This window comes from Thermothelomyces thermophilus, chromosome 1 (assembly GCF_000226095.1).
Source record: "Thermothelomyces thermophilus ATCC 42464 chromosome 1, complete sequence".
Lineage (NCBI taxonomy): Eukaryota > Fungi > Ascomycota > Sordariomycetes > Sordariales > Chaetomiaceae > Thermothelomyces > Thermothelomyces thermophilus.
Window position 1 is genome coordinate 6,874,380 of NC_016472.1, and position 22,847 is coordinate 6,897,226.

Sequence of the window (22,847 nt, forward strand, 5' to 3'; positions counted from 1 at the left end):
ATCGCTACAGGATCCGATGTCTTCAGAACCGTGCGGCATAATTTGTTCGGCGCCGTCTGGTGCAAAAACAATACGGGGCACGGCGTATCCGTATGTCTGTTAAGTAAATACTGGTTTCCGAATAACGTTACCTACTGTGGTATGTTACTATGTACATACATAAATGTACGGAGTATGTGCTCCGTAATCCGTATGGATAAGGTAACTTGTTTAGTGGTGTTGGCCTTGGCCTTCACTAGTATGGAAACCGCCGAGGCTTCTTGCCAAGGTTGCGCAGCCAAGCTGTTAATTTACGTACCCCCTCCCCCCATGTCAGCCCAGCCCAGACCAACGCCAGGTAGTTATCGCGCCGCAATTTCCCATGGCATTTGCCGTCAGCACTTGAACCACGTCTTCCACACCAGGGGCTCTCCGATGACGACTGGACCTTTGAGCTGGGGCGCACCATCCAGGGACCGTCTCCGAGCCATCGCGTTTGCAGCACCGTGATCCCGAGGCTCCCAAAATTGCCGAATCGTTCAATCTTCGACTTTCGCCGTCCTCGTGACGCCCTCCGGACCTTGCACGAGCACACGACCCGGCGCCCCCGTCCGCTCGCCCGCCGTCCGCTCGCCCGCCATCATGAACGCCATTCAGCAAAAATGCCGCCCCAAGCACCAGGTGCTCGTCCTGAAGTGTTACCCGCGGACCACTAAGGGTGCTGTTGACGTCAAACCCAATTCGAGCGAGCTCAGCTACCTCTTGTTCTACGCGCAGTCGCGCCGGTCCAAGATCCAGAAAGTCGGCAGCTTCCTCGGCAAGAAGACGGCCAGCGATGTTTATCGCCAACGGATCGGGTAGGCAGGCAGTGCTTGGGCTTAACGCTCCCCAACCTCCCTTAGGCTTTCCTTCCCCCCACGGGCTAACTCGCTCGGCAACTGGGCAGAAACGTCCAGGTCACGCTGCAGATCCTGACGGCACTGATCGAAAAGACGCCCAAAGACCTCCTTCTGTTTGCCTCATGCGTCCTGCAAATCCTCGAGCAGATCCTCAAGTCCCGCGACATCACCATGGTGGAATCGTCCATCCCCACCTTCGAGGCCTTCTGCTCCCACCATGACCCGACCTCGCTCGTGGCCGACCAGGCCTACCAACGCCAGTACCTAGACGTCGTCCAGCAGTATGCCTCCCTCGCCTCGACGCGCGCCTTCCCCGGAAGGCTGGAACCCAGCAAGCCGATAGCCCTTCGGTGGAGGAACACGGGGCTCAAGGCCATCAAGAGCATTGCCTCGTCCGACGCCCTCTCCTCTGCCATGACGCAGCAGTACGACCTGACCGTCCCCGTGATCCTCGAGAACCTGTGGACCGACAACGAGGACTTCCTCGACGTCCTGCACCAGCGAGCCGAGATGGGAGAGAAGCTGGGCGGGACGACGCTGCTGAGGAGGCGCACGAGCGTCGCCACGGTGCAGACGGCCGAGAGCGAGTCCGACGCGAACCCGATCGCGCTCGCCGACACCGCCGTCGACATGGACAAGCTGGCCGAGGAGAACACGGGCGTGCTGGCGATGGAGTGCTTGAGGCAGATCTTCGTCGCCACCAACCGGTCCCAGGTCCATGCCGCCACCGTTGCCCTGCTCAAGTTCATACAGGAGCGCGTGACCCAGCAGGAGGACGTCGTCAAGACGGATTCGGACGGGAGAGACAGCGGCTGGGCCATCAAGATGTTCCTCCTGGTCGCCCGATGGGCTCCCGTGGCCGACCGCTTCACCATCCTCATCACCGCCATGGACGCGCTCACCCAGCACCCCCTCACCGACGACACCCTGCGCCAGCACGTCGTCCTGACGGCCATGATCGGCGCCCTTCTGCGATCGGATATCAACCTGATCGGCCTCAGCGTGATGGACGTCCTCCTCCAGCTCGTCGGCCACATCAGGAAGCTCGTGCAGATGCCGGGAGACCCGGACAGTCTGCGGACCGAGCCGCACGTTCCGGGCGAGCCCGATCCCCGCTATCTGGCCGGGCTGCAGCTCAGCGGCACGGCGGAGCAGGCCGCAGCCCAGCGCAAGAATCTCCTGTTCCGGCTGCAGGAGTGCATCGGGGACCTGGCAACCCATGTTTACTACGCCGACCAGATCTTCGACATGATCTCCCTCCTCCTGCAGAAGCTGAGGCCGTCCAGGTCCAGCAGCTCCTCCGGCTCGCCCCCCGGCGACAAGACGGACACGCCCCAGTCGTCCGTCAACGCCCTCGCGGACGAGCATCACCACGACGACTCTCTCTTCGGCCTTACCGTGGCCAAGATTGCCGCGCTGAGGGCCATCAAATCGGTTCTCCTGGTAGCCAATCCGCGGACCAAGATGAGCGGGAACGTCGGCTTGTCGAGGAGCCGCGTTCCTATCCGGGTCTGGGACGGCACGCATTGGCTGCTGCGGGACCCCGACGGCCTCGTGCGCAAGGCCTATGCCGACGCCGTCGTCACATGGCTGGACCGCGAGACGACCTCAGCCGACTCGAGGGCCAGGGACGAGACGGCCCGGCCGATGCCCAAGCACCGCGAGCCGGGCGCCTCCCTTGCGAAGCGGGCCGTGTCGAGCGCCTCGGCCCGCGAGAAGCCCGCCAAGGCGACCCGATCGCACTTCCTGCAGCTTCTCCACCTGTCCATCTACGACAACGCGATCCAGTATATCGACTACGAGAACGACATGCTGCTCCTCCACGTCTTGCTGGCCAAGCTCGTCGACAAGCTCGGCATCAACGCCGTCGGCTATGGTCTCCCCATGATCTTCCGGCTCCAGGAGGACATCCAGGACGCCGAAACGCCCATCCACAAAGTCCGGCTGGGCAGTCTCGTGCATGGGTACTTTTGGATCCTGACCGAGAAGTTCGACTTTGAGGGCTCCGTCATCGGCAGGGCGATTCATAACGAGATTGTCCGGCGCCGCAGCAAGAACTTCTGGGTCGAGGGCATCAGCATGCCGCCGCCTCTCATCGACCTGATGGGGACGCCGGGCACGGTCGGGCGTCAACCGAGGCTGCCTACGGAGGAGATCGAATCGGAAGCGCTGCTCCCCTTCGACGAGCGGCTGGGCCTGGTGGAGTGCCTGTGCGCGGCGTATCAGGAGCAGACCGTTTCTCCGTCGCAGAGTCCGGCCGCTAGTCCCGGCCGGGGCTTCTCGCACCCCGTCATGGGCTCGGCCGCGACCAACAACATGCCGAACGTCGAGACGGACCAGGAGATACCCGCCAGCTTCCGCGAGCAGATGCTGAGCGAATGGAGCCGCGATGCCGTGCTGGCCGCCGTGCAGACGGCCAGCAAATCCGAATCCCTCAACGGGTCCCGGTCGGGGACCACGGGCACCAACCGGCTCAACACTCAGAGCGGCGGGCTGGCGCCGAACGGGTACAACGCCCGAGCGGACAGGTCATCGCCCCAGGGCAGCCGGGCAAACCTGCGCCCGTCCACCTCGCCGGCAGGGGACGCGGCTGGCAAGGCAAGCCTCCGCAGCGGCGGCCACCGCATACCGGCACCGGCAGGCAACGGCGAGGCCAAGGAACAAGTCGTCGCCTCGGTCGAGCGGCTCAAGCTCGTCCTCTCCGGCCACCTGCAGCCGCCGCCGCCGCCGACGATGCACGGCGGGCCCAGCTTCCAGCACGACGACTCGAGCAGCGACAGCCTCGTCAGCTACGACATGACCCCGAGCGAGCTCTCGTTCAACCCAGCCACCCTTCCCGGCAACGGCCACGGCGACGGAAACGACTTCGGGCAGGAGGAGCAGCAGCTTGGCGCAACAGACCGACTAGGCCAACAGCGCCAACAGCGACCCGTTTCCCGCGAACGCAAGACGCAAGAAGTTGGCAGGGATGACGATGAAGACGGGAGACTTGGTAACGGGAACTCCGAGAGTGGCGGCGGAGACGACGACGTCCCTCCCGTGCCGCCCCTCCCGACGGGCCTGGTAGGGGTGGAGAGAGTCGGGCGGTCGGCGTCGACCAAGACAGCAGCACAGCAGGACCGCGCGGCCACGCTGCGTCGTCCGTCGACGTCCAGGCGGAGCGTCAAGAGCAGAGGGGGTGGCGGCGGCGGCGGCGAGCACCGCGCGCTGTCGGGTTCCTGGGCATCGGCCGACGACAGGGCGCCGCCGGTGCCCAGGATGGACCTGGATGCGCTGCTGAGGGGCATCGATGCGCGCGTTGGGGAGGGAGAGGCGGGAGGGCAAGGGCTGGGAGCGGTCACCAGGCCGCCGTACTAAGGTTTGCTCTGCCCACCCTTCCACGCCCAAACTCGCAGCAGAAGAGCGGTTGTTAGAAGGGTGTAATTCTCAGCCCGGTTTGGGGGGGAAGAGGGGGGGGGGGGTGGGAGGTTGTGTTCTGTCTCAGCAAAATTGCCAGATTGGGCGGCGGGCGGTTGCTTGGCTGTAGTATATACTACGTTTCTGGGCGGCGAGGGGGTTTTGAGAGTTGGGGATATTGTTTAGCATATATATACACTGGAACTGGATATTACGGTCGGGGCCTCTGAAGTTGGTAATAATGTGCCGGTGGTGTGAGGCCTCGAGGAGAGTTCTTTCGCTCTTTCCCTTTACCCAACTAGAGGGTTCTTCATTTTTTTTGTTCTTTGTTCATACGCTACTCCGCACTCGGTAATCCGTAGCACTCCGATCCTTCTTCTGCTTTAGAGATGGTCCGGCAGGCCCTTATGACACATAGGGGAAGATAAAATCTCGTGGACTACACTCACTGGCCAGAGAGAGAATAGATGCATGGATTTTCCTGTTCCAATCTCTGACGTTCCCTCAAGGAGAAGTGATTTCATGCACGGTACACATACTCCGCAGTGTGAAGTCTCTTGAAACAGACATTAGATTATTCATTGCGATGTGAGGAAACAACGGATTTTCTTGAGACCCCGGATTGAGAGAGCACCAGCAGTGACGTCAGCCACACGCCCTCCAATCGGCGAAATTGCACCCGCAGCACGAAAGAGCTAGTTACCCTTGGTTAGCGCTTCTTCACCCCTGCTCCTCCGCCCCAAAGGCCGAGAACTTTTTGCGGCGGCCAGAAAGTTGCTTCATCCCTGTGTGAAACTATTCATCACGGGATCAGCCCCAAAATTTCTCCCGCGCATCGTGTTGATGTATGGATGTATCCCGTCTCGCGGCGCGCATACCAGGCACCTGGATTTCTTTTTTAGTTCCGAGTTTTTCTCCCTACCGCGCCTGACCTCCACGGTCGGAGGCTTCGAAATAATGGCGCCCGCGACGAGATTATGTCTCCTCCTCCCTCTGCGTCCCGCCGTCGCAGCTGCGGGAACAGGAGTAACGGCCGGAGCAGCAGCCGGAGCAGCAGCCGGAGCAGCAGCAGGAGCAGCAGCAGCAGCAGCAGTCCGGAGCAGTCGTCGCCGAATCACTGCCACCACATGCGCGGCCGCACGCGCGATCCACACCCACCCGGCGCAGCCCGCCAAGGTCGTCCCGGTATACGGCACCGGCCCGCCGCCCGAGCCGCCGCAGCCCAGCCCCGAGCTAGCCGCCGAGGAGCAGGCCGAGCGTCAGGAACGGCTGGCACGGAGGAAGCGCCAGGCCGAGCTGCTCAGGCACGCCGGCGACGTCAGGGTCTCGCGCCAGAACCAGAACCAGAACGAGAAGCCCAGGACGCTCAAGCGCCGGTTCTGGAAGGATGTTTATGTGAGAGAGGTCAATGGTACGTTATTACAACAAAAAAAAAACCTTGTTCCCCCAAATCAAATCTGGTGTGTGTGTGTGTATGTGTGTGTGTGTGTGTGTGTGTGGATGGATGGATGGAAAAGCAGAATACTCACAAAAACAACAACAATAATAACAACAACAACAAAAACAAAAAAACAGGCGCCCTCGAGATCCACCTCGACTCCCGCCCGCTCCGGCACCCGACCACCAAGGCCGTCATCCGGCTGCCCGCCTCCAAGCCGGACCTGGCGCACGCGCTCGCGATCGAGTGGGACGGGCTGACGTCGGCGCAGCAGGCGACCAAGCAGCACCTGATCCCGCTGACGTCGCTGACCTGCCGCGCCCTCGACATCGCCGCCGACCCCTCGCTGCGCGCCGGCATCGCCGCCACCGTGCTCCGCTACCTCGACACCGACTCGCTCCTCTGCTTCTCCCCGCCCCCGGAGGAGGAGGAGGGCCGAGACGACGGCAGCGCCTCGCTCCGCGCCGCCCAGGAGCGCGCCTACGCCTCGACGGTGCGCTACCTGACCGCCCGCCTCTGGCCGGGCATCTCCATCGTGCCCGTCCTCGACGGCGACTCCATCCTCCCGCGCCAGCAGCCCCCCGGCACCCGCGAGGTCGTCCAGGGCTGGATCCTCGCCCTCTCGCCCTTCGAGCTGGCCGGTCTCGAGCGCGCCACCCTCGCCGGAAAGAGCCTGCTGGCCGCCGCCCGGCTGGTGGCCGAGTGGAGCGAGGAGGGCGCCGGCGCCCGGGAGTCCCGCTCTCCGCCGGCGGCGGCCGCCGAGCAACAACAGCCTGGGGAGACGTCCGACGAGCGGTTCGGCGTCGAGGAGGCCGCGCGCGCGGTGAGCCTCGAGGTCGACTGGCAGACCCAGCAGTGGGGCGAGGTGGACGACACGCATGATGTTGACAGGGAGGACCTGCGACGTCAGCTGGGAAGCGTGGTCCTGCTTGTCTCGGGCACCGGGAAGGCGTCCTCCTCCTCCAATACGAGCACCAGCTGAGTTGGAACTTGACGGGCAGACGAGGCCGACAACTGATTCATCGCCACGCCACGCTCCACCACCACGCCACGGCATTCCGCAAGCTTTGGGCGCGTGTCTGTACATTCCTGTATAATCAATTCGATCCATTTCCGGCGAACCTAATTAACTGTAGCTCTCCTGATTCGAACGCGAACGTGCTTTGAACAATCCACCACGACTCGCCCAGACATAGCAGCAGCAAGTCACCTAGCGCTCACCTTTGGGCGCAAGCAGTATGCAAGCTTGCACTGCACTTAGCTCAGCGCATATCTACCCTTGATACAACTCCGTCGTCACGAAGCTAGCAGAACGAACAAAAAAAATGCAGACGGTAAAACAGTCACATAGTCAAGTTATAGCAAGGACTCCATGCTCATCCCAGGCCAATGCTTCGTGCTTTGTTTGTGCCCCTTGTTCCCCATACTCCTTTGCCAGAACTGCATAAGTGTAAATGGGACCCCAAATCGAGTCTAGTAATTGGGTGGACTACATAAGATGACGTTCAGATCTTTTGAGCAAATTGCAAAATGTGCATCCTCCTTGCAACGTAGTCTTGTATGTGCAAACAAGACAGTCGAAAATGAAAGCGTAAATGGAAAGAAGCAATGCTGTGAAGATAATTAAGGGTACAAGGATTGAGTGAGGGGGTTCAGAAGCCATCATAGGAAAAGGCCTGGGCGTGTTTGGGGATAGCGCCTTTTACTGCGGCATCGTCCCGGTCTTCCTGCGACTCCATCTTCTCCGGATCGATATATCGGGCGGTCAGTGAGAAGCGGCGCTTTCCGTATGGCTCGACGGTGTGCTGAGCCTTGTCAGTTGCATCACGCCTCAGCTTTCAAGTGCCTGGGACTCACCTCATAGACCTTCTGGATCTCCGTCCCGATCATGACCATCATGTCACCATGTTTCATGGTGACCTCTAGTACCTCCTTGTAGCAAGTCTTTCCTTGTACTTGTTGCGTAGGAAGGAAGAACTGGGTGTTGCGCTTGGGCCGGAATCGCATAGTCGAAGGGGAGCCCAGCGAAAGAGCTGCAACGACGGGACCAAGCTCGCGTTCGCCGTCGTCATGGTACTAGTGTTGAACATGTCAGCAATCGAGAAACCGAGAAAGAAAAAAGGTACCAGAAATATCAAGACACTCACATTGATCTTATCTTGCTCCATATATCCCAGGGCCAGCAGTTCGTTGAAATCCCCGCTGTTAGAGACGACAGCGTGCTTCCCAACGTGTTTCGGATCCAGGGCTTTGATGAAGGCATTGGAATGCTCTACTGCGACCTGCTTTGCCCAGATGAGGCGTTGAAGAGCGCGAAGGATTATATCGGGTGCCTCAGAGAAGCCCTTCGACTGAACGGTTACGCCAAACTTGTACCTTGCCCCCTATACAGATCAGCAGGACGCTTTTTACAAAGTAAAGAGGCGACTTACAAAGTTCTGCTGGAAATGCCGGGTGTATCCCTCAAGCTTATCTGAGTAATACGTTAACTTTTGTACTCTTTGGGAATCTCAAAGGTGAATCACTTACGGCCGACCACGGCAGCTGGGTTCCGGCGAAGACCAATGTCGGTGAGCTCAAGTGTCCTAAAGAGGTCATCTGGGCCATTGGGCTTGCTGGTGATCTCTTTGCTAGCCGAAAAGATGCTAAACGACCCCAGAATCCGACCCTGGGAATTTGGAAGGAAGTATTGGCGAACTTCAAACCCTCCAAGCGTAAGTGTTTGGGAGAACTGCAGATAGCCGCGTTGGTAGATGGTCGCAAATGGGTCATGTAGATAGTCCTCCTGGTGAAGCGTGTTTTCGTTAACGCCGTATCTGATACTCCGTCTCTGCATGCGGCCATCGAACTCTTTGTTCTCTTTCCTCAACAGGGCCTCTGGATACGGAAGCATGAGTGCATCGCGGGCGTACTGGCACTCCTTATTCTCGCACACCCAGCGGTTCCAGTAGACACGGCGATTGCAGCAACCGCAATCTGGACACACAAACCCCCGGCGTAGAGCAAGTTCTGTGCCGTGAAAACCTTCAAAGTCGTGGACCGCGGGCTTCACGGAGGGAATAGCGCCCATAAAAGGACTCCGCTCATTGAGGAACGTGTCACTGTATGCGAGGCTTGCTGCATCAACAGCCATGCCTGTTGGAAGCACGAAGTAGTTCTCGCACTTGTGGTTGAGGCAGAACCAGCCAGCGGTAAAAATCTCCTTACTTGGAGTGTTGCACTGCTTGCAGATTGCGACTGGTGCCTTCACGTCGGTGTTGAGAGAGGCGGCGGGCATTGTGGCATCTTCGCCTTTGGGAACCCACCAGGAAGGCTCGGTTAGATCGGCTTTCTCAAAGCGCATGCGCCAAACCGTGACGTCCTTACTCCCCCCAATCGGAATCTGCTTCTCCTTCCAGACGTCGGTGATGTGGAAGTATGCAAGGACAGCGTAGGTACATGGTGGCTGGCACGGATACAAGGGATGACCCTCACCTGCAAAGGTCAATAAGCAAAAACTCATGGAAACTTCTTTGGAAGTTTAAGGGCCTTACCGGCAATTACTGCTACAAGAGACTTATTGTGGTAGGCATTCATGATTGCCTTGATGTTGCTCGCAGTATCGGAGGCATCCTTAGACCGTATCATGCTGCCTGTGCCTGGGTCTTTGGTACGACCGCCGCCCCTTGAATTTGGAGGGTGATAAGCATAATGCGAAGAAGACATGAGAGGCTAGTTAGTTGATCGAGGAATTGTCTCGGACTTACACAGAGGAAATGATGACTTGGGAACCAAAGACATCCCGCTGGTCGGCTTCTTGGTCTATCAGAAACCCCTGGCAGACCAGATCTGCCGAATGAAGACTGCCTTTGAACGCTCTAAAGTAGGGCAGTGCTTCGCACAGACTTCCACGTCCGTTTGCCCACACCAAGGGCCTGCCCGCTGCCGGTGAACGATTGGATATGGGTTGGATGACTTGATGCTGTGTGAAAGATGCCTCTTCACTGGCATCCGTTCTAGACCCGATGATGGGTTTCGAGGAATCATTGGGTTTGTCGCCGTCATTCCTGTCCGTAGTACGTTGTGCAAGATTAGACTCTGAAGACTCCCCGCCCTCGCTAGCATCAAGGCGGATACGTTTCTCGGGGTTCGCCGACGTGCTGTCTTCCAGGTCCGCTGCGGCTCTCTTGGTTGCAATTCTCAGGCGCTGGGCAGCCAATCGACTAGACGTCCGTAGCGTAACAATAAGGTCAATCTTGTCGCCGTCACCAGACCTCTTCGTAGTGTCTGAACTGGTGAACGTCTTTGGCGGTACGTCCACGGGGGACAGCGTCTGGGAAATCACTTTGTTGGTGATGTTACTCATGTCGGCAGGCTTTGTGAGTAATATATATCCTTGTGCTATAGTTTCAGCTACCGACTTGTCAGCAATCCAATCAAGCATCTTCGTTGTTAGGAAGCTATCTGCTTTGAAAGATGTGAAAAACAGTATGCAAACTGGAGTCCTGTGCAAGGCAGAGAGCATGTTGGTACATGAAACTGAGAACTCTTGAGTTTCGAATTCTGATCTAGACCCTGCGAAGAGAGGCACGTTTCCGGATATTCAATTTTCGAATATCTCTCTGTCTTTTTAAGGCTCTCGCGCGGCTGCTGATGAAAGATGCTAAACATAGGACTGGTCCCCCAATCATGGTTGCTTACCTGATTGTTTCTGGTCTTGGGGACGCGGTCGTGAGGGCCAGGAACGCTCCTTAGAGGTTCAATCGTCAAGATATATATATGTAAGTTGCTTCAAACCGTGACTGTGTGTATGTAGGAGCAAATTGTCAGTTATGTCATCATTAGTTTGCCATGAAAGGTTTGAGTTTTCACCACTCTCATTGTGAAGGGAAGGACAAACGTGAAAGGGTATCCGCTTCCCCTACTGAATTGGGGAGGACATTGATTGAAGGAAAGAAGCTGAGAGTATTGAATCAAGTATGCAAATCCGTGACTGCTTAAGAGGATGAGGAGCAAGGTCCAAGTGGAGGAAGCTTCGGAGGTAGTATCGAGAAAGTGGTTCACGGCAAACGAAAACTGCAATCGATGAATCGAAGGGGGAAGATAGGGAGGCAATTCAGTTGAGAGCTGTGAAAGAGCTTGGTAGCAGCAGAAATCAAATGCCCGTATGGGTAAGTAGCTGATCTCTGTAGGGTCTGGGAAGGCAGTCTGGGAGCGAAGGGTAGAATTTATGGAAGATGCTTGGATGGGTGGACAGGGGAGAGGAGGAGAGTAAAGAGGCGGAAGCAATGTTTGCTCTTATGTTTGAGAAGCAGTGAGCTTGAATCTGCAGTGTGACCCCTTCACTCGCCGTCTGACCAGCCGTCTGAACTGTCCTAATGCCTCGTCCCGAAAAGCGGAAGCCGGGCAGAGAACGCCTAGGCTGATCGATATGAGAGCCTCATGATGCTTATCATTGGCATGAAAATGGAAATGCCCCTGGCAATATAGATTAATGAAGTAGGCATTGGTTTCCTAGGACTGCCTGGTTCGGGAGATCGACTTGGTTGAAGATTCGAGCGTACCTTTGAGCGCCTGAAAGTGCCGGGATCTTGTCGAGACGATGCTGGAGGAGCTCGGTAACTGTCATGGGAGAATCAAAGCGTGCGAAGAAGGGGTTGACGAAGGACTAACTCCCTGTTGAAGACGTTAGTAGCTGAGCTACCTTGACACAGGAACCAAGAGATCATCGCAAATGTTTGCGGAGATGGCCAATTGTGCTAGAGTTTGCAGTCATTTTCCCTCGTTCGATATACAAACCAGTAATAGCGTTATCGGGCGGTAGGGCAGCCTATTCTCCTGGCAGTCCCAAACAACCTCGGTTTATGATGAGAAAGGCCAGCTAAGGTTACCGACGTTATGACCAGAATTGCGATGGTGGGTGCGCGGCAGCCTAGGATGACTCGATAATTGCCGAAGTTGTGTACGCAAAGTGCGTCTTTGCCGCGATCGTGAAGGGGTGAGAGGCCGATAGAGTTCAGAGGACAAATGACTTGGTAAGAGAGGGTGAACGAGGAGAAGGACTCTCAGTCAACAGCCTGGATGTGGAATGGCTGGAGGATTACGCGTAATCGGGTCGGCCGATGGTCCCCTTGTGACCTCCAGTAGGGATGCCAGAGTGCGATGAACTAGTTGATTGGAGACACGAAGGGTTGGAATATAGTGGATGAATCTGGATGCAAACGAGATCGGGTGGCAAGCGAGCGAAACTCCCTAGGTATGGAATGGTTTGCAACTTGGTGCCTTCCTCCTTTGATTGATTGGTGATGGTTGGGTGTCAAGGAAGGTGCGACAGTCAAGAGGCCTTGAAGGACCGCACAGGCCCCCTAAACAGAGCACTGCATGCTGAATGCTGAAGGCTGCAGCAGACTGATGCGATACAGCAATGGGAGGCATGTGAGAAGGTCACGTGTGGGTGAATGAGCCCTGACCAGACAACTCTGGATGTGCAGGATATTAGAGCTCGACGACTCCAAACCCGTCTGGGGTTGGTTGAGAGGCATGCCCCTCGATGTTGGCTCCCAACAAGAAGCAAGTAAGAGGGCCATTGCCACATGGAATTGTATTCACGAAAGGAAAGTGATAGCTGCCCTCCTCCCCATCCAGCTCAGTTGAGTTGCGGTGATGTGAAGGATGGTGCAAGTTACGCGTGACAAAGATGTGGTTTAGCACGCACATCAACCCTCTAGCCGCCGTAGAGTCAGCCAACAGCCTGATTGATGGTATGCGCCCTCTGCCGTTGTATAAGACGATCTGATATCTCTGCGCTATATGTGTGCTCGGCCAAAGTGAGTTGCAGAAAAGTGACTCAGGAGAAGCAAACAAGCAGGGTGAGGTGAGGCGGGTCTGTCATCCGTGTGTGACGACGTCGTCTGTTTACGGCATTCAGGGGCTGATTAGCTTTGTCGGTGGGCGGGACAACGCCGAGTCCTTTTGGAGCCACTTTCATTGGCAGGTAGATTCGTAATCAACAAGGAACGAACGCCATACACAAAGCGTGTGGAATTCAGTCAGGCCTCGCTCGCTGATAGCCGAGGAACGCCCAGCAGGCCCGGAACGACTCGAGCAGGCGAGAAGCCGAGGTTTCCAGGCTTCCTCTATTGGATGAAACCGTCTCCATGGTCGTTGAAAGCGGACCCGGTATTGAGATTCGGGAGGTAGCGTGCTGAGCCCCCTCACGGTCGAGGAGTTGGGGACTGCGGGGTATCTGGCTTGGCATCAAATTGGCCCGAGGAGGCGTGGGGAAGTGGAGCACACTAGGCGGTCACACGCCTGGATTGGTACACTTCTTCCCCAGCGTGCTTGGTTGGTCGAGGGGCCCCCTTGTTGCAATGTGCTGTTCGCGATGCTTGTTTTTCTACACTACACCTCTTCCAGCATTATTAATCCTAGTGCGATACCTGCCCCACTTTTTCAATTCTTTTGCAAGCCACTTACACAATTCTCACACCATGTCACTCTCCTTATAATTTTCTATATAAAGGTACTTACAGATAAAATCCCTAGGTTGACAGCCAAGTTAGCAAGGGATATCCTTTCGAGTATAGGAATCCAGGTCCTATAGTGGCCGGCTCGAAGCTCAGATTTGAGCCCTATTTATAATGTATGGCACTGGATGAAGGATTGGCTTAAACATCGCTACGATGTTCAATCGCTGAGCCTTACAGGGCTTCGACTGGCTGTTCTAGAGGCGTGGGAGGCAGTGCCCCCCGAGTTTCTTCAGTGCCTGGCACGCTCAATGCCCCGACGGCTTGAAAACTCGGAGGGAGAAACTGGGTATTGATACTTCTGTCTTATAGAAATTTGTATTGTGTTAGTTGTACCTAGACTTCTTGGCTACTTTTCTGATTTGCGTTAGTTGTGGGGCATGTATCGCACTAGGATTAATAATGCTGGAAGAGGTGTAGTGTGGATTCCACGTGGAATCCACACTCTCCACACACTAGATACGTACATTAACCCCTACCCGAGTACATAAAGAGCATGATCAACGGGTATGGGGGAGCCGGCACGGCGGTGAGATTGGGGCTTGGTCTCCCGGAGGTGTCAAGTACGGATTACTCGGGTTCCCTCGCCGTTTTACCCTCCCACCTTTTTGAAATGTTCAATTCCTCGGTCGCCAAAACACAGTGACTTCCTTTTGCCAAGCAGTGTGCCCTTGCGCAAACCTTGTTTCAAGCGTTTTGAGGTTCTTACATTTTCCTCGCTCTTCTGGATCTGAGATTTAACCCGTCAATCGCGCGAGAGAAACCAAGCTCGAACACCGTTCCAAAAACTTTTGAAGCACTTCGGCACACAGTAGCCTCAGCAAGATGGTCTTCTATCCTCCGCCATGGGTTCCGAAGCTCCCGTTCGGTAGGTCTGAGTGTCTGGATCGGCTCACTCATATGCTAACTTCCACTCACACAGACCCGCCCGACTCGGTCACGATTGGGGAATTCATGCGGAACGAGATTTACGGCCGTCGTCCAATTTCCAAGAGCCGGAATCCCTTCACCTGCGGCCTCACGGGCAAGACATACACAGCCATCGAGTCGTACCAGCGTTCCGATGAGATTGCGAAGGCCTTGTCTAAGATCATGGGTTGGCAGCCCAATGCCGACTCGCCCTGGGACAAGGTGATCGCTGTTTTCTCCTTCAACACGGTGAGGATCCCTGGTGGTACAAGCTAGCAGGCAATGGTATTCTCATACATATACATAAATGCGTGTTCACAGATCGACTACCTTTCGGTCCTGCATGCCGTCCATCGCCTATCCGGCATCGCCACGCCTGCCAATGTTGCATACTCAGCAAGCGAGCTGGCGCACCAGCTCAGGTCCTCGGGAGCCAAGGCCCTCTTTACCTGCGTCCCAGTGTTGGAGACGGCTCTCCAGGCCGCCAAAGCAGTGGGGATACCCGAGGACAAGGTCTTCATCATGGATCTGCCCAACCAAACTCAGAAACCTCCTTTCAAAACGGTCGATGACCTGGTTGAGCTAGGGCGGTCCCTTCCGGACCTCGAGCCCCTGAGATGGGTCAAGGGACAGGGCGCCCGTCAGGTGGCCTTCCTGTGTTATTCTAGTGGCACCTCTGGCTTACCCGTGAGTTCGCCATTCACAATCCGCTAATGCTTGCCGCCCTTTTCTCTTTTCTGTTTTTTTTTCTGACCAAGAACAGAAAGCCGTCATGATCTCGCATCGAAACGTCATCGCCAACACGATGCAGTACTGCCTCTTCGAGGACGTCTCTAGGAAGAAATTCGGCATCGATACCCAGGTGACACTTGGGTTGCTTCCGTTCAGCCACATTTACGGTCTGGTGGTAGTGGCGCACTCGGCAACGTGGCGCGGTGACGAGGTCATTGTTCTGCCCAAGTTCGAGCTCACCGAGTATCTCCGGGCCATCGAACGGTTCAAGATCAACCATCTTCTTCTCGTAAGTCAGCCGATGCCTGCAGGCCCGTCGTTCTCCAGCTAAAACGATCCAGGTTCCCCCGATTGTCGTCCGCATGTTGAGCAGCAAGGACTTGCTCAAGAAGTACGACCTCAGCAGCGTGCGCATGATCTTTACAGGGGCCGCACCGCTGGGCAAGGAGACGGCCGAAGAAGTCGTCCGGCTGTATCCAAACTGGCGCCTTGGTCAGGGTTACGGTACGTCTAGACCCTTAAACGTCCCTTCTGGCCGAGCGTCTACGAGAAAAGGTCGACTGACCCGCGCACAGGCATGACCGAGTCGTCAACGGTGGTCTGCTCGACCAGCGAGCACGACATCTGCCCCGGTACATCGGGCTCTCTGGTACCGGGCACGCGGGCCAAGGTCATTGACCAAGACGGCAAGGAGATCACCGAGTACGGAAAGCCCGGCGAGCTGCTCGTCCAGTCCCCGTCGGTCACGCTGGGCTACCTAAACAATGAGAAGGCTACGGCCGAGGCTTTCATCTGGGACGAGGACGGGCGGTGGCTTCGCACCGGCGACGAGGTCATCGTGACCAAGGCGGACAGCGGGTACGAGCACATCACCATCGTCGACCGCCTGAAGGAGTTGATCAAGGTCAAGGTATGGCAGACAGACATATTTCATTTCCCGTCTTCCCCCCCCTTCCCCCCGCAACAAGAGACGCGAAACAAAGGCTAATATTACCATCCTTGCTCAACCACAGGGTCACCAAGTCGCTCCCGCCGAGCTGGAAGCCCACCTGCTGACCCACCCGGCCGTCGACGACTGCGCCGTCATCGCGGTGCCCGACGAGCGCGACGGCGAGGTGCCCAAGGCCTTCGTCGTGACGCCGGCCTCGATGGCGTCGCGTAACAAGGAGGAGGTGGCGGCCGAGATCATCAAGCACGTCCGGGACCACAAGGCGCACTACAAGTGGCTCAAGGGCGGCATCGAGTTCATCGACGCCGTCCCCAAGAGCCCGAGCGGCAAGATCCTGCGGCGGCTGCTAAGGGACAAGGAGAGGGAAGCCAGGAGGGCCAAGGGGGCCAAGCTCTGACCTGTTTCTCGGGGTTCCGGGTGATAGGTCCTCGTAATGTGTGTGCGATCACTTATGATGATGTTTTCTGTTTGTGCGTTAGCGTGTCTGCTGCGGCTGGTGTCATTTTTTTGGTTTGGTCGGCGCGCTGCCTCCTACTACCAGGGAGCCGCTGTTTTCGAAACAAGCTCACATACAAAAGAGTCAAGCTGCTACTACCATGTGAGTGAGGCATGTCAAATAGGAGTGAAGTAACGTTGTCATATTCTAGCCCGAGTATGGCCCCTTAAGTCCAACCCTCTCCGGCGACAAATTCGGTTTTTGTTCCCATCTCCCGATATCCAACACTTAGGGGCCGCACCCATGTGGGCATGTCATTATTCATCGCAGTAGCCATGATTGCATAGACTGAGCTCAGCAGACGGACCGATGGATCCCGCCCGTCATCCTCTTCTTCCCGGCCTCCCTCCCGACGTCCTTCAGCCTCTCCCCCTCCCGCTTCTTCACCCGCGGCCGCGGGCCCACGTGCTGCGCGGGCAGCACCGACAGGTCCACCTCGTCCCGCTCCATCAGCGTCTCGGTCACCTGCACGATGTCGGTCACCAGGCGGTCGAGCAGGTCGAAGCTCATGCTGACGCGGACGACGACGCGCAGGATCTCGGTGCCGTCCTCGCCGGGCGGGAGCGCGTAGTTGGGCACGATCCACTGGCGCGCCCGCAGCAGGAGCGAGATGGTCTCCTGCCGGACGTGCGGGTACTCGCGCCGGAACTCGTCCGTCAGCCGGAAAGAGACGACGGGCAGCCCGGCGACGTAACCCGCCGACGTCTCGGTCGTCGTCGTCGTCGTCGTCCCCGTCGTCCCCTCCCCGTCCGGCGCGGCGGGTTGGCCCGTGACGGCCCCCTTGACGCGACGGCGGCGGCCCCGAGGCCCAGGCCCTGCCCCAGCGGCGGGGCTGGGCGGCGCCAACGGCCGGTGGATCTCGCTGATGCAGGTGTACCAACCGGTGGCCTCGAGGCTCTGGGAGAGGATGCGGGCGTTGGCCAGGCAGTTCTCCATGATCTCGCGGTAGCCCGAGAAGCCGAGGTGGATGAGGTTGTAGTACTGCACGATCACCTGCGAGCCCGGGCGGGAGAAGTTGAGGGTGAAGGACTCCTCGGTCCCGCCGAGGTAGTGCAACTCAAAGATGAGGTCCCGGGAGAGGTAGGACTGGTCGCGCCAGATGATCCAGCCGACTCCGGCCGTTACTAGACCATACTTGTGACCTGAGCTGTTGATGGAGACTACCCGGGGGAGCTCAAAGTTCCTGCGATTTAGTTGTAAGCAGACAGACTAAGAATGATCTCCTCTCGCCAAAAAAAAAAAAAAAAAAAAAAAAAAAAAAAAAAAACCAACTCACCACTTCCGCCCGCCGGCCCCTGCGTGGGTAAACGGGGCTACGAAACCACCGCTGGCCGCGTCCACGTGGATGGGGATGTCGACCCCGGTCTTCTCCTGGAACTGGTCCAGGATCCGGCTGATCTCCTCGACGGGCTCGTAATGCCCCGTGTACGTGCTCCCCAGGATCACAAAGACGCCGATCGTGTTCTCGTCGATGTTCTCCCTGACCAGGTCCGGGTCCAGGCAGTACCTGCTCTTGGCCGACACGGGCAGCACCCGCTCCTCCACCTCGAAGTACCTCGCGAACTTGAGCAGGGCGACCTGGGCGTTGGCGCCCATGACGATGTTGGGGCGCGCCGTGTCCCTGCCCTGGGCCCGCCGCCGCTCCTGCCAGCGGCGCTTCATGGCCAGGCCGCCGAGGTGGATGGCCTCGGAGGAGCCGACGGTGGGGGCGCCGACGGCCCTCTCGCCCTTGCGCACCCCCCACAGGTGCGCCAGGATGGAGACGCACCGGTTCGAGATGGCCAGCATGGCCGGGTACTCGTCGTTGTCGGCCAGGTTCTTGCTCAGGTTCTCGACCATGAGCCGCTGCGCGTTGCCCTCGAGGTACGTGTCGACGAAGCTGGCCAGGTTGAGGTTCGGCCTGCCGTCGAGGTCCAGCTCGTCCTTGATCATCTCGTACACCGTGTCGCCCGGCGCGCCGTCCTGCGGGATCTGGTACTTGGGGATGTCGCGCTGGCTGGCGTAGGGGGTCGAGAAGGGGGTCAGATGTTCTCCTCTTCCTCCTCCTAGGGAGCTGGGGCTCGTCGAGGGCGTGCGCAGGTCTTGGAAGTGCTGAATGATCTCCTCCGGATCGACCTGGCGGGACTTGTTAGACAACTCTGGTTCGACGTCACCCATTCCCCCTTTGTTTCTTTTCTTTTTTCCTTTTACCTCCTCCATAATAGAAAGGAAGAGAGAAATAAAAGGATCAGTGACAAAAAGTCTACTTACCTGGCGCGATAGAGACATTATGGGCGACTCGATGAACAAGCAGGCAGTGTATTTTGAATGATGAGGTTTATTAGTTATCAATTGAGACACGAAGTGTGAAGATCGTCAGTGAATGAAAGCTTCAACCCTTCGTTGGGTCAAGTAAGATGAAGTTTTGCTCTTGCTAAATTGTTTACGGATTACAAGAGCTGGGTTCATCGAGCGGTATAATGACATCACGAGTGCGAAATGGGTGGTCCCCCTCCCAGAGGTTGCCTTGCAGAATATGCGCAAGATCTACCATTCGTTGCAACCTGGGCATTTTAAGTGTTGACAAAAGTATCTCGGCGAGAGTGGTTTTCTAGGTACCAGATATTAAGGATTGAGTCTAGTCAACCCGATGTATGTAGCGCTCCGTGGTTGCCGTACTTGGTTGAGGGGGAGGAGAATTCAATGCAGCGATTGGAACCGAGGCCACACAGATGGGTTCTAGGTACCGATTGGGTCACTGCAGCACTCTAATCCGTTGACAACAAGCCACTGCAGCCTCTCGTGCCTGAAGCGGCTCAGAACGTGGAGGGCCTGAAAAGTGGGCCCGGTCAACTGCAGTTGTGCACAGACCACGCGCAAGTCTATAAAAACCGCCGGCGATCTTCCACGAACTTCGACTTTTTCTCTCTTTCTTTCCCCATCCGAGTGCAGGGGTTTTACGTGTATCAGTGAGGATTCGTCCGAGATCACGTTTTTGCTAGTTGAAAACTACAACCTGACCGCTCCTGTTGGGTTTCGACCTGGCAGGGAATTTTTGGAACATCTTCCTCTCTGCAGGAATTTTAACATTTTCCTTCATTTCCATCGGCCCATGAGGGACGAGGCGAGGAAGGTTTGGGTTTCGTCGCGATGACCGCGGCGGACTGCAGGGAACAACGACAGCATGTTATTAATGCAGAGCTCGCTCCTACACTATCAAGCAATATGGTACGTATTTTTGTTCTCTTTCGACAATTGTTCTTTTTCATTTTCCTCACGCTTTTAGTAGGCCCTAAGCGGTATCCAGAATGATGACTTCGGCCTCGGCGTCGCCCACGCTCTCCACGACAAGCTTGTCTCCGGCATTGACTCCCTCAACAAAGGCGCCGTCTCCCTCAGCAAGCACGCCCCCCTCATCCTCCTCCCTGCCGTCCAGCCTGATCCTGGCTCTCCCGCCCTTGGTCATGGGCAGATGCACGTAGACCTTCCGCCTGGCCGCGTCGGTCGCGTTGGCGCCCACCGTGTACTCGAAGCGGCCGCCCGGCGCGATGATGCCGGCCGCCATGACGAAGTCGGCGTGGATGGCGATGGTGCCCGGGATCACGGGCTCGGCGGCGCGCTCCTGCGCGGGTGTCGCGTCGACGCCGCCCCGGAGCGGGCTCAGCAGCGGGACGAAGCCCCTGCGCTTGTCGTCGTCGGCGAAGCGGGCCCGGTCGTACCGCGGTGCCAGCCCGCGCTTCCAGGGGATGACCCAGATCTGCAAAAAGTGCACCGGCTCCTCGCGGTGGTAGTTGAACTCGGCGTGCGTGACACCCGTGCCGGCCGTCGTGAACTGGATGTCGCCCCGCCGGACCCTGCAGAAGAGGTCGGACTCCTCCTGTTCTCCTTGTTCACTGCGGCTGCTGCTGCTGTTCTTCGTCCTCTTATGTTGTTGTGTTGAATCAGTGTGCGTCAGCTCGCCCGAGAGGATGTAGCTAAAGATCTCAAAGTCGCGGTGCGGATGGGTCGGGAAGCCCGAATTGGGCTTGACCCGGTCCTCGTTGAGCACCCGCAACGAGCCGAACTGGGTGAAGTTGGGGTTGTACCAGTTGGCGAAGCTGAAGGAGTGGTAGGTGTCGAGCCAGCCGTGGTTGGCGTGGCCCCGGGCAGCAGACCGGTGCGGTGTGATTTTGGCGTGGCGAAGCGTGCTCGACATGGCGGTTCTTATTGAGTTTGACATGTACATACGCCCGTCCGGCGATGATGGGTAATAAGTGTTTCTCGTCGATTAAGGTTTTTTTATTATTATTATTTCTTGAATGGGATCAGTTGATGATTCTTGACATCACTTCTTTTTCAGGAGAGCCCAGGCTCGAGAGCTTTTTGTATCACAGAGAATCCAGCTTAGGAGAAGGACGAAGCAGTCGGTGGACTCATTGGTATTATCATTCATGATATGCTAAGCATTTCAAACTAAGTTCTACAGACCATATTTGCCTTACTTTAGTGAACATCCATCCACATCGTGACCCATTCGAGGATCGGGCGACGGCAAAGTGGAGCCTGGCCTGCCAGAGTGCTGACGGATGATTACCTCATGCTTTCAATGATTTCTGGCCTCCACAACCTTCACACAGAATGGAATGCTGTACTGTACAGTACTGGTACATACCTAACTTTTAGGTTTTCCAATTCTTTGATCTTCGAGCTCCACCAACGCAACAAAACATCACCGCGCATTATCACCGTTGCGCAGTTCGCATCTAGCTCCTAAGTGTTCACATGCTTGAAGAAAAAGAGGAAAAAAAAAGAAGAAAAGGAAAAGTCACTGACCTGGCTCTGACAAAGCCAAACTCGAAAACTTTGTAGCTCTTTTCGAGCTCCATTATCTTGCTCCTGTGGCGGGTCCTGGAGACGACACAAGTGGTTCAATTCCCTCGAAGGTTGTTCTCTTGAGGGTTATTTTGGTGGTGCAATGTTCCCCTTCTTTGTCCGGCGAACGAAGACTCGCTTTGCCATTGTTTGGCCCTTATATTACAGCCTTGTGTGTCCAGACAATAAGACACTACAATGACTTTGCGAGTACACGCATTCAGCATGGCTTGTATTTATTCTGCTGCTAGTCGCAGGCCTCATCAGTTGCCTCCGTCAATCTCCGTTGCGCATTCCATCCGACTTCGTCGCCCACGGCTTCTCACATCCCGGAGGGTTGGCCAACACAACAACAGCCCGGGTCTGGAACAAAATCAGCACATCCATTCAGCATGTGCTACATTGAGAAGAACGTTTACACGGTGTGTGCTCACACCGGTGTTGGAGACCTGGTTGAGTGTGGTCGGCAGAGAGCCCTGGTCAGGCAGTTAGAATACAGCGGTTTTTGTGCTAACATCCAGCTAGCCCTCCGGAGCTGCCGTCCCTGTGAGCTGGCCAAGCTCAAGTATTGGTTCTGCCCCGAGTGCCGCGAGCACTACAGAGGATACGACACCAATAGCGTGGATGCCATCCTGAACTACTGGGCTTACAAGACCCTCCACGGCTTCTCATACAGCGTCTCTCCCCAAGCCGTCCCCGGCGAGGTTCTCGCGGGGCTCATGCCTGTCACCGACGGCTTCGCCAGACCTAGGTGCGAACTGCTTGCGCTTGACCGGGTATGGCCGCAACAGCCGTTCGAGAGACGGCGGGACTGGCTTCGGGAGGCTCGAGAAGGCCAGATCAGTCACGCTGGATCTGGCCGGCAGGTGGAGTACCGTGACGGCTAGCCATGAGACCCGCGAGCCTGTTGTTGAACATGTGGTGCGCGTACAGCCACAAGCAGCGTCTCCCATGTCGGCCTACCCACATGCCCATGTGCTCAGTTCGATAACCGAACACGGCGAGGAGCAAGAACCCGCTACGAGGGTTACTGCTTCGCGCAAAACAGGGAAGCCTCCGTATCATCACCCCGAGACACTTGCGAGGCTGTGCGGTGAGGTTCCCCAAAGGATCATGCCCCAGTCGGGGGAAACGCAGGAGCCTACAACTACAACTACTGACCCAGGACAATCGGGTATCCCTCCGGCGTCCCCAACGCCGTCGCAGACCGGGCATGAAATGGGTCATAGCGCCAAGCAGATTCCTCTCCCGTTCGATGGGCCGCCGTCTCGCAGTTTGACGGCGCCGGCCAAGCAGCAGGAGGCTACTGGTCATAATAATGGCCCGACTGGAGTCGAAACAACTAACCAGAAACCCCGCGGCGATGGTTGCGGACCTGTCTCCAGTGACATCGACGGCATCAGCATCCCCGAAGCACCCGCACCAGCAAATTACCGGGTGCTAAGATCGACTAGCTTCGACGTCTCCGCTGAGCCAACCCGAGACTCTCCAACCGATGAACCGGTGCCATTTCCACAGCCAGATCCTAACGCCCTCGACAAAGAGTTGGTGGGTGTCATCCTCGACGGCGCACCCTTGAAGATTGTCTTGGTCATCAACGAGGACGAGCCCAGCATGACCAGCCATTTCTCCATTTCCGACCTGGACCCGGACGAGGCAGCAGAACTGGCTGGTCTGAGAAGCGTCAGTCCGCCGCCCTAAGAGGTGGTGGCCT

General features: G+C 57.0%; 7 protein-coding genes across 7 annotated transcripts; 4 read left to right on the plus strand and 3 right to left on the minus strand.

Annotated features, from left to right (window-relative positions):
- Positions 1-340: 340 nt before the first annotated feature.
- On the plus strand, positions 341-4,331 carry MYCTH_2297783 (uncharacterized protein). The gene is made up of 2 exons (XM_003659976.1): positions 341-836; positions 926-4,331. The coding sequence occupies exons 1-2, from the start codon at positions 622-624 to the stop codon at positions 4,233-4,235; spliced, it is 3,525 nt and encodes a 1,174-aa protein (XP_003660024.1). The 5' UTR covers positions 341-621; the 3' UTR covers positions 4,236-4,331.
- A 710-nt stretch (positions 4,332-5,041) lies between these two features.
- Positions 5,042-7,097, plus strand: MYCTH_2297787 (uncharacterized protein). The gene has a single exon (XM_003659977.1). The coding sequence runs from the start codon at positions 5,783-5,785 to the stop codon at positions 6,692-6,694; it is 912 nt and encodes a 303-aa protein (XP_003660025.1). The 5' UTR covers positions 5,042-5,782; the 3' UTR covers positions 6,695-7,097.
- A 267-nt stretch (positions 7,098-7,364) lies between these two features.
- Positions 7,365-10,057, minus strand: MYCTH_100011 (uncharacterized protein; the record flags this gene model as incomplete). The annotated part of the gene is made up of 9 exons (XM_003659978.1): positions 7,365-7,517; positions 7,570-7,788; positions 7,860-8,096; positions 8,145-8,185; positions 8,242-8,357; positions 8,418-9,103; positions 9,256-9,376; positions 9,459-9,914; positions 9,966-10,057. 9 exons carry the CDS (start codon positions 10,055-10,057, stop codon positions 7,365-7,367), a joined length of 2,121 nt encoding a protein of 706 aa, XP_003660026.1.
- Positions 10,058-13,953: 3,896 nt separating this feature from the next.
- Positions 13,954-16,230, plus strand: MYCTH_2297791 (uncharacterized protein). The gene is made up of 7 exons (XM_003659979.1): positions 13,954-14,085; positions 14,140-14,375; positions 14,448-14,813; positions 14,890-15,147; positions 15,200-15,362; positions 15,434-15,768; positions 15,872-16,230. The coding sequence occupies exons 1-7, from the start codon at positions 14,043-14,045 to the stop codon at positions 16,202-16,204; spliced, it is 1,734 nt and encodes a 577-aa protein (XP_003660027.1). The 5' UTR covers positions 13,954-14,042; the 3' UTR covers positions 16,205-16,230.
- Positions 16,231-16,597: 367 nt separating this feature from the next.
- MYCTH_77970 (glutamate decarboxylase) lies at positions 16,598-18,661 on the minus strand (the record flags this gene model as incomplete). The annotated part of the gene is made up of 3 exons (XM_003659980.1): positions 18,554-18,661; positions 17,580-18,418; positions 16,598-17,486 (listed from the first exon to the last, which is right to left on the minus strand). Exons 1-3 carry the CDS (start codon positions 18,569-18,571, stop codon positions 16,598-16,600), a joined length of 1,746 nt encoding a protein of 581 aa, XP_003660028.1. The 5' UTR covers positions 18,572-18,661.
- Positions 18,662-19,399: 738 nt separating this feature from the next.
- MYCTH_2297794 (uncharacterized protein) lies at positions 19,400-20,919 on the minus strand. Its single transcript, XM_003659981.1, has 2 exons — positions 19,572-20,919; positions 19,400-19,510 (listed from the first exon to the last, which is right to left on the minus strand). The coding sequence occupies exon 1, from the start codon at positions 20,475-20,477 to the stop codon at positions 19,575-19,577; it is 903 nt and encodes a 300-aa protein (XP_003660029.1). The 5' UTR covers positions 20,478-20,919; the 3' UTR covers positions 19,400-19,510; positions 19,572-19,574.
- Positions 20,920-21,525: 606 nt separating this feature from the next.
- On the plus strand, positions 21,526-22,834 carry MYCTH_92165 (uncharacterized protein; the record flags this gene model as incomplete). Its single annotated transcript, XM_003659982.1, has 3 exons — positions 21,526-21,555; positions 21,655-21,884; positions 21,925-22,834. The coding sequence occupies 3 exons, from the start codon at positions 21,526-21,528 to the stop codon at positions 22,832-22,834; spliced, it is 1,170 nt and encodes a 389-aa protein (XP_003660030.1).
- Between the last annotated feature and the right edge of the window lie 13 nt (positions 22,835-22,847).